The sequence below is a fragment of the Megalops cyprinoides genome, chromosome 13 (assembly GCF_013368585.1).
Source record: "Megalops cyprinoides isolate fMegCyp1 chromosome 13, fMegCyp1.pri, whole genome shotgun sequence".
Lineage (NCBI taxonomy): Eukaryota > Metazoa > Chordata > Actinopteri > Elopiformes > Megalopidae > Megalops > Megalops cyprinoides.
In genome coordinates, this window is record NC_050595.1 from 9396803 (window position 1) to 9410348 (window position 13546).

Genomic DNA, 13546 nt, shown 5'->3' on the forward strand with positions numbered 1-13546 from the left:
TCCTTTTTTTTTCCCCCAAGACAAGGCGTCCTTTTCTTAGTGCACATGTCATGAATGTTTTTTGCTTGCTGTTAATCTGCTGCTCTGCGCATTGTTGAGAGCAGTGGTTGGTTTCACTTTGTGTTGCCTTAGCTCCCTAGCTCCCTGATTGTTGTTTTGCGTGCATGTTTTCATTGTCTTGCCTGACAGGATGTTTTCACAGTCCCCTCCCCTTTACACAGTTACGCTTAGTTAGAGAGGGACAGGCACAGACACATTAATAGAGATATATGCGTGACAAGATATAGAGCAGTTCCAGAGATTAGGATTTACATACTCCCTGCCCACTGAAGCAGTTTAGGTCAAGTTGTTTGTGTGGTGGCACAGCTGAGGTGGTGCTCTTTGGATTCAAGCCCGCAATCTCAGTAGGTTGTCACAATTCCTTGGGCAAAACCTCATGTTTCCTCACGCTGTCTGCACTAAAGCCTCTGCTCTCCCTGTTCCACTTCCCAGTAAGCACAGCCTGGGCAGCCACGAGTACGTCCAGGACTGTAGGAAGTGGGAGTCGGAGATCCGGCTGCAGCTGCTGTCCCAGGACACAGTCCGCAGGGACCTGGCCCGTACAGTGAGTCACCTCCCCGCCCGAACCAGGAAAGCTGGGGAGGGATCAGACCTCCCAGCAGCAACACGCAGCCTGTGTGCCGTGCAGTCTGGCGCTTACATGAGCAGAGCACGCTAATTTTGAGGACAAATCAGTGAGCGGAGGAGTTTGCATTCTTACAGTATGTTTTATTCATCTGTGTACATAGGCTGAGGACGACAACTCCCCAATCAACTTGGAGAAGTACCTGATCCAGGTGGAGAGACCCTTCAAGGAGACCATCTCCAGGTAGAAACGCGGCCCCTTTTGTCTGCAGCAGTCTGTGACTGTGATCTCATGCTGGGTGCAGCCCCTGGGTCCTGACTCTCTGACTCTTTCAGTGACATCCTGTTTTGTGATACCCCTCTAGGCAAAGCCTCATAGACTACCTGGAAGGCTACCACAATCAAGTCAGTGCCTGTCTTCAGAATGAGGTGGGCTTTCCTTTCTTTAGAGCAAAGCTGAGATGTTAGCATGGAGGAGGTGAAGTTGAACAGCTGAGGACCATCATCACTAATAGTAGAAGTGTTGCCACAGTCCTGTTTGAACAGACCACCCCCTTTTATTAGATTTGCTGGAAAACAATACATTTTTAACTGAAAGTAATGAAAAGATAGCACTGATCATCCTGGTATGAAACAGGAATGCCATAATATGTGTATGTGTGTGTGTGTGTGTGTGTGTGTGTGTGAGTGAGATAAGTGAGACATAAGGTTAAATGTTGGTCATCAGTGAATGACAGCCAGTTCCTCCTCTCTCTCCCTCTCCTTTTCTTTCTCTCCCTCTGTACCTCTCTCTCCTCCCCTCCCTCCTTCCTTGTAGAACACCCAGTACAAAACTGTGGATCATGTGATCCAGTCTGTGAAGAACATCTGCTGTGTGCTGGACGAGGTGGAGACCCTGGCCATCACGGAGGCAGTGAAGAGGGTCAAACGCTCTGTCAACCTCCCCAGAACCAAGGCCCCGGAGGTGAGGCTTCCTGCCGCAAGCTTTGTGTAAACGCTCATCAGCTGCAGGCATGGTCACGGGTCACTTCCACGTTTTCTACCTCAGAGGGGACACGTTTGCAGCCCATAATGCGAAAAGCAAAGGTTCCCATGGTAATAATAAATGACAGAGCATTATGCTAAATGATCAAAGTGATGAGATTCTTTGAACAGGAGGAGATGATTTGGCAAATGTGTTAGTGGCATGAATGCCTCTTTTGTATGATAATGTGGTCTAAAAACATTTGCAGACATGTTCTAGAAAACAACCTACTTCTGTCTCACAGGCCTCTTCAAAATCATCAGGCGGATCATCAAATGGTGAGCACTACTGATCTCTTTCATAAGTGTTTTACTCTGAGGCTGTTTCATCCTCAGGGCTTCTCCTTTTAGTAGTAAAGACTTATGTATCTTATCTAGCCGAGTCAGCTGACGCCACTGTATGTGAACTTTGACCCCCCCCCCCCCCCCCCCCCCCAGGCTGTTTCAGCCCGGTGGAGGAGAGCCTGGGCGGCCTCACCGCCGCCGTGTACGACCTGGCGAAGCTGTACCTGCGGTCCTTCTGTCCCGCCACCCCCCAGCAGGCCGAGCGTGAGCCTGCGGGGAGCCGCAGCAGCAAGGAGGCCTCGGGCACCACCGAGCACCTGCAGTTTACCCTGTTCGCCGTGCACGGCATCCCAAACGCCTGGGTCAGCAGGTACTGTCAGCGCCCCCGGCTGGAGAGGCCTCACACAGGGCCGAGAGGTCAAGCTGCCCGCTCACACCCGCATGCATTGGTCATTGGTGAATATTTTCCAGGGCACTCATTATATCACCGCTTCACGATCAGGAGAATCGGCTTCATCCACACGCATCTTTTAATTCTGCCCCCCATAATTCATACCAGCAATGTGCTCCTTTATTGTTCTTGGGTGAAGAATAAGAGTCATGTGCCCCAGTTACAATGCACAGGCTTATTTTCATGGTTCCAAAGCTCTCCACTGCAGTCAGCATTGCTGTGCAATAAAAGTCTTTTCAATATGTAATCCAGGCCTATACAGTGTGTCCTTATTTTGTGAAGTAAATGACTTTCTGCTATAAAGTGCTCTTTAAAGGGCAGACTGGCTGTCATTTTTCTGTTTTTCAGCCTCTATAAACTCGCTTTATGTCATGCAGTATATACGCCTGGTGAAGTCATGCCCATAAATGGGGATTAAATTTAACGCCACGCATATTTGCACACGTTTGAGGCGGGCGCGCTTTGAGACCTGTTGACTTTGTCGGCTGGTGTGCAGACAGAGCAGCCCGCCGCTGCGCTGTACAGCTGAACTGCACTGCACCGCGGGTTCGCCAGACTATCTTGGTTGCTAGCGCTATCTTATATTTCAGGAATAGACCGGAGGAGGCAATTTCCATTCGTGGAAGTCAGTGGAACAAGGAAGGGGGAGGGGGGAGGGGAGGGGTGTGGGCACAATTCAGAACATTCCATTTTTGGGAAGAAAACACGCGCCGAAAAGCACTGCCACAGTTCCCGGCGGGCTGTGAATCAGGCGGGTCTGGGGGTTTGGTCCTCTTGATCCCGGGTCCAGCGGCAGTTTAAAACGAACAAGATGCCGGTTAATAATAGGTCTTCCCCTCCTGCCCGGGAACCCCAGGCCCAAACCAGATGCTATTAATAAACCTGGAGAGCTTGAGAATTCTTGAACCTGGCACTGCTGTGCTCCAAAAATACTTCATAATGGAGATCAGAGCAAGATCCCACTGAGGTCCTGGCCTCAAGGGACGTGTAATTAAATGCCATTTGAAGTCCCAATGGATGCACTGCTGCATTTAGTCACAGTACGCCACGCCACATCAATACAAAGCAGGCAAAATAATAAAAAAAAGATTCTGTGAATATTCTGATCTTTGAAGAAAAAGGTCATTTTATTGTTGTGTAGGTGTAAATCTTCATTATTTTTATTATTATTATTGTTTTGTTGTTGAGTTTCCTATTATTGTTTTCATCACTCTTGGTGATGTTACTTCATACATAACAATTTAAGGGTGTACCCTCTCAGCAATATTCCATGGAATATTCCCTGTGGGGTTATTTTTACATCTGATTCTCATTATAAACACTTGTGAACTCATTGGGTAGTGGTTTGTTTGAACTCATTGGTTTGCAGTTGCAGAGAAGTGTTAATCTGTTTGTTGATAACATCTGAAAATGAATGTAAATCTGTGTTTTCTGCTGGCTGCTTGGCAACCGGTTTCACAGTTATGAGAAGTACTACCTGATGTGCGCTCTGACCCACAACGGGAGGAACCTGTTCAAGCCCGTCCAGTCCAAGAAAGTGGGCACGTACAAGAGCTTCTTCTACCACATCAAATGGGACGAGCTGTAAGCAATCTTTTTTTTTTTTTTTTTTTTCACGGCTGATTGCACAGCTGTTCCTCACAGCAATAATAATGGAACATTTTCTCCTGAGGCATTTTTAGACCCAGATTTTTCCCCTTTTGCCTTAAGGATAAATTTTCCCATTGCTGTGGCCCTCTTACCGTTGGAGTCCATGTTGAGCCTCTCCCTCTACGGGGTGCTGAACCAGAACGCCACCAGCTCCCCGGACTCCAACAAGCAGCGCAAAGGGCCGGAGCTGCTGGGGAAGGTGTCCATGGCCCTCTTCGACTTCCGACGGTAATCCCCCTGCATCTCCTTTTCAGGCCGGTGACATAGACCCCCCCCCCCCCCCCCCCCGACCTGTATAGCGTTTCTGATGTGTGTTGCGTTGCAGGGTGCTGGCGCAGGGGACCAAGCTGCTGGTACTGTGGCCCTCTCTCACGGGCTCCTCTGCGGTGACACTGGGCAGGAAGAGGAACCAGATGGAGAGGATCATCCTGCAGGTGATCCCTCAGCGTCGCTCATTCAACCTGAATGGATACACTGCTGGAAGTTGCTCTGGATAAGAGCGTCTGCTAAACGAATGTAATGTAGTGTAATCCCACAAAGCAGACCCGTCACCTCACTGTTTTTATTGCTCAATAAGCAGGCAGACACCTTAACTGAGGACAGAATCTGTTTGTGGGCAGTGAGAGTTCAGAGGACAAGACAAAATGCATCATACATTTTTACAATACAATAACTGGCATTGTGTTCTAGTAAACCTACCAAGCAGTAGGTGGCATAAAAGTACAGCTTCAGAGTGGTTATAAAATGTCATGTGACCTAAACACAGCACGTGTTGTAGAGTAGTGTGACTTGCTTGCTAGCTGTGAGGAAGTGCAAACCGGCTCTGTTCCTCTCTGCAGGTGGACTTCCCCAGCCCAGCGCTGGACGTCCAGTACGTGGGCCCCCAGCCAGCCAGCTGCCCCGACCCCCAGTCCCTGGAGCCGCTGGACCCAGAAATGAAGACGCGCGTCGAGAAGCTATGTGGCAGGGCCTCCACCTTTGGGTACGTGTCCCCATCTGGGGTCATAGGTAACATTGCGTAACACCCATTGGGCGTTTGAGGTTAACATTGACCCACTGAGTGGTTAGGGTTAACATAGGGAACAGCAATTGGACAGTCAGGGTTAACAAATGGAAAGACTCGGGGGGTAGTGAGTCCTAGCATTGAAAACCTAGAAAGGAATATCCTGTTGGCATCTAACCTGTGCTTTCCCATGTCTGTGCTACTGTACCAGACCCAGTCACCCGAATTGCTCCTCTCATTGCTCTCCAGTATAAATGAGCACTTTACCACAAGACAGATGTCATATCCTGTCAGCCCAGAGGATGCTTTTTTCCAAAGACATAATTTAAAAAACAAATCTCAGCGGTGGCGAAAGCCACACTGAGCTGGGTTTACAATGTTAAACCAGAAGGGGAAAAAAGCAAAAGAGGTAATTATGCTGCTAGACAATTTTACTGCGGAATAAATCCTAAATCTTGTTTACACTTTTGTCTGAATAATGCTGCACTACCCTGCTGAGATGCAAAGGGGTTTTGCTCTCTGCAGATAGACAAGCGTGTTACAGGCTGCAGGAAATAGGAGCCATCCCGACCCGTCGAGGACAGAGAGTGGACGGGCCTGTCGAAGCTAATCCTCTAGCAGTTCTGTCTCCCGGTCCCAAAGCAGGCCGTGGGCAGAGCGCCATGTGCAGTGCAAAGCCAGTTTCTCTGGCCCGTTGCTTCATTGCTACCGAACGCCCACAAAAGTTCGCCGTAGTCCCGGCTGACCGGTTATTTCCAGCCTGGGAAGTCTAAATTTAGCAGCTGTTCTTTAGTAGCTGTTTTTTCTTTTTTTTTTTATTTCCATCCTCTAATCTTGGTAATTGGTTTGATTTGCTTCATTGTCCCTTGTTTTTACAAGTTTGTGTGTCTGCGCCGTCAGCACAGACTGTCTGAGCCGAGCCGCGGGGGAGCCCCCCCCTGTCCGCAGTGGCGGCCGACCCCAAATTACCCAGTGTGCCTTTCTGCAGGCTGACGAGGGCCGACCGGCAGCTCCTGTGGGACGCGCGGCACCACTGCCGCGCCTACAAGCACAGCCTGCCCAAAATCCTGGCCAGCGCCCCCAGCTGGGACTGGGGCAGCATGGCGGAGATCCACGGCCTCCTGCACCACTGGCCTCCCCTGTCCCCCGTCTCCGCCCTGGAGCTGCTCGACTCCAAGTATGTCACGCCTCGGTCAGGTGACCGAAAACGCCTCCCTCAAAAAACGCCTCCCGCAAAACCGGAGCCCCATTTAAAGTGATTTATTGCTCAGGCGTTTCAATCCATCATGTTAAAGCAGCAGTAGTAAGGTTTCTGGTGCAGGACATGAGAGTAAATCTGTCTCTTACACTGGTACACAATTTAGGGCAGGGATAGGGGCCCCTGGGAGTCTGTGTTACTTTTCACTTCCTGTTGGAATTAATTCATTCCCGGAATCCAGGTGAGATTAATTCCTGTCCCAAATATGATTTTAATGTTCGGCATTGTTTCTCACTTTGCTATTTTTATAACAGCCCCACACTATCTTACAGTTCGAGTATGAATGTCGGCTGTAGGAGGAGGAACTCAATTACTGCAGGCTTGCGTTGGATTGCATTGACAAACTGAGAATGATAGAAGTGTGAGACCAGAGCAAGGCTCCTGCTCCAAAAAAAAAAAATGTTCTCCACACAGACAGGGACTCTGGGGAAACGAGCACTGTGCACGCATGCATGTGTAGATGCCTGTGTGTTTTGGGAAGTGATCAGATGGAGGCTCAGTGTCCTTTCTGAGGACAGAGGTGACACTTCCAGTCTGCCGGCAGTAATGAGAGCTGTCACCCGGTGGCAGGTTCGCTGACACAGAGGTGCGGAGCATGGCCGTCAGCTGGATCGAGGGAAGCAGCGACGATGAGCTGGCCGACTACCTGCCCCAGCTCGTGCAGGTAAACCCTGTCTCTGCCGCATGCCATTCTTTTCTCTGTCGGGTATGGAGCCAGTTAGCATTCAGGTCAGTTCTACTCAATGTATATGCCATTACAGTGCGTATTCCACTCTACTGTAATTTGATTCCATTATAGTTAAATAAATCGCTCTAGGAGCAGAGTAAATCAACCTCTTTGTAACTGTACTGTTAATTCTACCTTTCATTCTGTCCCCAGGCCTGCTTAAGATCCCTTATATTGCTTGGTTAGAGCAGGGATTTGCAGTAAAGCGCTGGCTGTATTCTGAGGGGTAGATAGTGAAAGACTTTTATCTCCCCTCTCAGGCACTGAAATTTGAGTGTCACCTGAAGAATGCCTTGGTGATGTTCCTCCTCTCGAGAGCACAAGGGAACATTAACATTGCCCATCACCTGTACTGGTTAGTGTTTGCACGCATGAACAGCAGTGTGAAACCCTAACATTTACACACCAACCAATCACCACACGCACCACACCACTTCACATGTAGTATCGTGATGTGTTTTGGATTCTGTGTTCTAGTGATTGATTTATTGTACTGTACTTGGCTTCCATTGCCTAGTCACGTTGCACAAGGTAACTTGCGGTAGGGCTTTAATGGTGTTGTACTCAAACTCACTGGTCTGTGAGTGTTGTTAGCCTGGACTGACACTGTTGCTCATTCAACTTGAATGGATACACTTATGTTCTACTTTGCTGGAAGTTGCTGTGGATGAGAGCATCTGCTAGATTCATGTAATGTAATGTAACATGGTCCCTGGTCAGAGTTTGTTCTGTCTGAGAGGTAAGTCTGAGAGTGTCAACACGTCCCACTCTCCAGGCTGCTGCGGGACGCGGTGCAGGACCCGTGTTTCGGGGCGCGCTACGAGAGCGTGCTGGGGGTGCTGCTGTGCCTGTGTGGGGCGGGGCTGCGGGCCGAGCTGGACAAACAGACGCGGCTGGTGCAGCTGCTGGGAGCGCTGGCCGAGAAGGTGCGCCAGGCCAGCGGCTCCGCCCGACAGGTGAGGGACGGTGGGCACACACCTGAGGGGGGGGGGGGCTAAAGTGAATGCAGTTTCCACTCCTCACAACAGATGGCGAGCTTCATTTGCCACCCTTTAATCTCTTCTGTATATACATATACAATGTGTCATCTACATATTGACATAGTGTGGGCGGCAGTGTAGCATAGTGGTTAAGGAGCAGGACTCATAACCGAAAGGTTGTAGGTTCGATCCCCGCTGGGACACTGCTACTGTACCCTTGGGCAAGGTACTTAACCCACAATTGCCTCAGTAAATATCCAGCTGTATAAATGGATAACATTGTAAAATAACTGTAACCTATGTAAGTCGCTTTGGATAAAAGCGTCTGCTAAATGAATAAATGTAAATGTAAATATTGTATAAGTATTGTTAGGTTCTGCTTTGCGGAATGGACAGTCAGATGAATCAGATGAGACTGGTCTTGCAGAGACCCAGGAGTCAAAAGTTACGTACGCAAACGGCGCCTGAACTAAGACTGCCTAGACTCGGATGAGCACTTACGTAAATACCCAGCTGTGACCACACCTCTGCAGCTGTTGATTGTATTTGGACAGAGTAACATGAAAGTAAAGTACAAGCATTGATATGGTGGTGAGCCTTTGCTCAGTCCCTGTGGGCCATTTGGTTTGTTCTAGACAGACCTTATAGCTCTGTGTTTGACATGGTTTCACTAAGTAGATAAATGAGTGATAAATAGAAGGATAATAATCAATAATCACAAAAAGTCAATTATAAAAGTAAAATTATAAATTATAAAAATAATAAAATGGATAAAAGACTCAATGGGTAGAATATAGATATTATCAGTATATATACATATACTTATACAAGGACATGGAATGTCAGCATCCATGGTACAAGAGTGTGGAAGAAAAAGCCACGTTTCTGACTGAGGGAGTTTTTGCCCTCAGCTGAAATTGGCCTCTCAGGCTGTGGTGTTCAGGCAACCCTGGTTTAAAGGTGTGCTCACGGGTTCAGCTTGCATGTGGTGACTGGTTGGTTTGTGATTTATTTATGTATTTATTTTTCATCAGGCCATGCTGCAGGAGGGTCTGGAGAGAATGCAGTCCTTCTTCCAGAAGCACAGCTGCAGACTCCCTCTCAACCCCAGCCTGGTGGCGAAGGAGCTCAACGTCAAGGTCAGTCTCACACAGTCGAGGTCTTCCCCTTCCATCTGTGCTAGCCGGCCCTCTGCCACGCCATATCCGTGAAGAAACACACGCCCCGTTCCTCCCCCCTCTCACTTGCATGGCCTCTCCATTGCGGAGAAGGGTATTGTATTGTTAGCAGTCGGCACCTTCCAGGCAAATTTCTCACAGCTGTGGAAGAATGTCAAGCCTTGTAGAAATGTTTGACCCCCCCGGCTTCCAACAAGTGGGGCTCCATTTCCATCATAAGTGCTCCGCATTGTTGCAGGGTTATAGAATAATTGCGTTCAATCGCAAGCGCATTTGGTATGAAAACAAAACTGTGACGATTGCGTTATAGGCCTGCTCCTTCTTCAACTCCAATGCCGTGCCTCTGAAGATCACCCTGGTCAACGCTGATCCCCTGGGAGAGGAGATCAATGTCATGTTTAAGGTGAGAGCCGGAAGAAACAGGGGACCTTTGGAGTGCTGTAAAACTCACTCAGGTCTCACTGTTGCTCTTTACAAGAGCTCTTTCCAGAGGTTACACTTGTGGAAAATATCTATAGCGTTAATTATAACATATAGTATTTACAAAACAGAACATGTATGAACATAACCTGTAAATGGAAATTAGGTGCTTGTCACTGGTTATATGATATTTATTGCCTGTTTAGCAACACACTATATATGCATTGTATTATGTTAGTCAGTGCTATTAACCTACAGCATTTAAAGTCCATTTAATTATATGAATGTTGTCTCATACAGTCACTGCTGAATCAACATTGTTGAATCATTAACAGGTTCAACCCGATCCTTAATGTTTTCTTTATCTATGCATGACTGTACTAGGATGTAATCTGAATTGAGCCAATTGGTTAGACAGTGTTATATCCATTTGCTCCCTCTGGTGGCAGATAAACAAAATTACAACAGCTGTTTTCATACTGTACAGTCCATGCAATTTCATGTCAATAACTGAAATTGAAGGGTTGAATTTTCTAAGAGGAAGGATTTTGTTATCTGTCCTGAAATTCCCAGTAGCCTGGCATGTGGGGAAGGTGGTTTACAGTGGTGTTCGGGTTGGAGTTTCTGAGTGTGTGGGTGTGTCCTGTGTGTGAGTGACAGGTGGGGGAGGACCTGAGGCAGGACATGCTGGCACTGCAAATGATCCGAATCATGGACCGGATCTGGCTGCAGGAGGGCCTGGACCTGCGCATCGTCAACTTCAAGTGCATCTCCACTGGCAAGGACAGAGGTGAGATCGCGTGCACCAATCGGCCAGCAAAGGTGTGAAAAGCTCACTCTTCAAACACCTTTAAACCTGCAAATCCAGGGGTAGCTAATGCTCCGGTCACATTTAAACAAGATTAGCCTGACACCGCTCACAGTACAATCATGTTTCAACAAGCAGAGTCAAGAATTATCTCAGGCGCCGATCACATTTCAGCAAGAGTAGCCCGACAGTGCTCGGGGTACAATCAAAGTTCAAGAACTGGCTCAGGCTCCAATTTCAGTCAGCAAAGCCAGACAATTCATGTTCTAATTTTTCCGGGTAATACACCTGACTCATTCTGTAATCGTATTTCAATCATAAGGGCCTCTGTGGCCTCTTGCCCAGATTATTGTCTCTCTTTCAGTTCTGATGCCCCCCTCTGCCCCCCTCCCACAGGCATGGTGGAGCTGGTCCCGGCCTCCGACACCCTGCGGAAGATCCAGGTGGAGTACGGGGTGACGGGCTCCTTCAAGGACAAGCCCCTGGCAGAGTGGCTGCGCAAGTACAACCCTGGTGAGGAGGAGTACGAGAAGGTGAGGAAGCACATCTCAGCCATTCACAAACACTGTGTTGGCTCTGTCTGTCAGAAATCCAGGTTCAATCAGTGTATCACCGAAACTCATCTGATAATTTGCATCTGTTAGATGCATCCGTGTAGCACAGTAGTAAGGAGCAGGGCACATAACCAAAAAGTTGCTGGTTCAATTCCCCACTGAGATACTGCTGCCATTACCCTTGGGCAAGGTACTTAACCCACAATTGCCTCAGTAAATATCCAGCTGTATAAATGGATAACATGCAAAAATTGTAACCTATGTACGTTGCTCTGGATAAGAGTGTCGGCTAAATTGCAATAATGTAATGTAAAGTAAGACGTGCACAATTTCAAGACAGTAATGCTGAAGAAAAAACAAAGTTTGCTGTACTTGCATAGGTTGTTGTCTAATGGTAAATCAGGAAAGGTAAGGTCAGTCCTGAAAATCCATCAGTGTAAACACATGCGCATCAGGTGTCACAATCCCAGTGACGGTCAGGTGAAAGGAACCGGCCGCCCGCGCACACTCGCCGCCCCACGGTGGCGCTAACCACACCACCCCCCGCTCTCCTGTCGCCTCTCAGGCATCAGAGAACTTCATCTACTCGTGCGCGGGCTGCTGCGTGGCCACCTACGTGCTGGGCATCTGCGACCGCCACAACGACAACATCATGCTGCGCACCAGCGGCCACATGTTCCACATCGACTTCGGCAAGTTCCTGGGCCACGCGCAGATGTTCGGGAGCTTCAAGAGGTACGAGAACCCAGGTCCCTCTGACACCGTTTATTCAGGCGAATCCTGATGCCAGTTGAGGGTGTGGTGTTCATGTTCCAATTTGTTATCTTTAGGTGATTACCTGATATATTAGCATCACATATTATAAGTTTAATACAGGTGATTATTATGATCATTGTGGTAAGTATGATTTATGTTACGATTTAATAAATAGATCTAGCATATTAGAACCTGAAATTAGTTCTTTTAGAGAAGAGGTATACAAGTCAAAATTTGACACAATGCAGGCACCAGGAAGAGTTTTTAAGAGTGATTCATATATATCTGGATTTAATTCACATTGTTGCATTCAGTCACAGAGGTCCAGAATAATCAGTTGCAGTGCTGTTGGCATGTGCTTAATGACTGTCCCCACTTAATGACTGTCGCCCTTTGTGCTTTGCCTCAGGGACCGCGCCCCTTTCGTGCTGACCTCAGACATGGCGTACGTCATCAACGGCGGAGAGAGACCCACCAGCCGCTTCCAGCTGTTCGTGGACCTCTGCTCTCAGGCCTACAACCTGATCCGCAAGCACTCCGGCCTCTTCCTCAACCTGCTGTCACTGGTAAAACACTGAAGCTCCCCTTCGTAAGGTGGCGGAGAGCTGCAGTCAGATTGTGTTGAGTCAGCGATAAATTAATGGCTGTGTGTGTGTGTGTGTCTGCGTGTGTGACTGGCAGATGACATCGTCAGGCTTGCCGGAGCTCACGGGCGCTCAGGACCTGAAATACGTCTATGAAGCTCTGCAACCCCAGGCTACTGACGCAGAGGCCACCATTTCCTTCACCAGGTTCTGCCCTGCATAATTCATTCTCTAATAATTGTGACAAACATTTACTATATGTACTGACGGAAATCATGATTTAATGTGATTATGAGCTATGACAAGGTAGCATTAGTGAATGTGTGGCATCTATGGTCAATTTTTAAAAGGGAAACTGCCATTCTTGCTGAAGAACTTCTCAGTATTATCTCATTTTTAAGACCTGATTAAAAACTGTCCTCTCTAGTCACCTATGATTAATGTAGATTTAAGTCACCATGTGTTCAGTTTATCCCTGGTTAACTCTTGTTTAGCTGCATAATAGCCAGTAACAAGTAGCCTTGTTCCACACTTGGTCCCAGCTGGCCTGTGGCTGATGAGCTGTGTGACCCGCCCTCATTTCAGGCTGATAGAGTCCAGCCTGGGCAGCGTGGCCACCAAGTTCAACTTCTTCATCCACAACCTGGCCCAGCTACGCTTCTCCGGCCTGCCCTCCAACGACGAGCCGATCCTGTCCTTCTCCCCCAAGACCTACACGCTGAAGCAGGACGGGCGCATCCGCGAGGCCTCCGTCTTCACCTACCAGAAGAGATACAACCCGGACAAGCACTACGTGAGTTCTGTGCCCCCTCCCACCAAGTCAGCCCCACAACAGCACTGAGGGAGCGGGGCCTGACGAACACCAGCGGGCGTGGAGTCACTAGTGTTACCAGTGATTTACTGGTCTGAACAAAGCAGTGTTATGCTACAGACAGCGCTGTCTTTTGACTGGTTCCTAAGATGCAGTGATTGACAATACATGGTAGCCCAACTCCTTAGAAAATCTATAGAGCATCACTCTCTCATGGCTGCTCCACAACACTTGACTTTGAGATATATTTGACTGAAATCAGAGGTTGTACAGAGACTGCTCTGTACAATTTTACCAGTGAGAAGAGTCCTTGATAGTAAATACTTACTGGTCTTTTTTGTTTTTGGTTAAAAAGAAGCATTACATGAGTCACACCTGTGAGGACCTTGTGAGTGATATACTACACAGAGAACAGAGCTTATTTGTTTCCTTTC

General features: G+C 48.1%; 1 protein-coding gene across 1 annotated transcript in view; it reads left to right on the forward strand.

Moving 5' to 3' along the window:
• LOC118787739 (phosphatidylinositol 4-phosphate 3-kinase C2 domain-containing subunit alpha-like) overlaps window positions 1–13546 on the forward strand; it is a 31590-nt gene that overhangs the window by 14925 nt on the left and 3119 nt on the right. The window contains exons 6-27 of the mRNA XM_036543372.1: window positions 493–604; window positions 789–868; window positions 990–1053; window positions 1442–1588; window positions 1893–1926; window positions 2086–2302; window positions 3845–3967; window positions 4094–4261; window positions 4359–4467; window positions 4873–5015; window positions 6025–6213; window positions 6865–6958; window positions 7282–7376; window positions 7797–7977; window positions 9036–9140; window positions 9490–9582; window positions 10260–10389; window positions 10804–10940; window positions 11527–11696; window positions 12127–12283; window positions 12399–12508; window positions 12887–13094. Of these exons, the coding sequence (XP_036399265.1) occupies window positions 493–604; window positions 789–868; window positions 990–1053; window positions 1442–1588; window positions 1893–1926; window positions 2086–2302; window positions 3845–3967; window positions 4094–4261; window positions 4359–4467; window positions 4873–5015; window positions 6025–6213; window positions 6865–6958; window positions 7282–7376; window positions 7797–7977; window positions 9036–9140; window positions 9490–9582; window positions 10260–10389; window positions 10804–10940; window positions 11527–11696; window positions 12127–12283; window positions 12399–12508; window positions 12887–13094 (2866 nt within the window). The remainder of the gene's footprint in view (window positions 1–492; window positions 605–788; window positions 869–989; window positions 1054–1441; window positions 1589–1892; window positions 1927–2085; window positions 2303–3844; window positions 3968–4093; window positions 4262–4358; window positions 4468–4872; window positions 5016–6024; window positions 6214–6864; window positions 6959–7281; window positions 7377–7796; window positions 7978–9035; window positions 9141–9489; window positions 9583–10259; window positions 10390–10803; window positions 10941–11526; window positions 11697–12126; window positions 12284–12398; window positions 12509–12886; window positions 13095–13546) is intronic.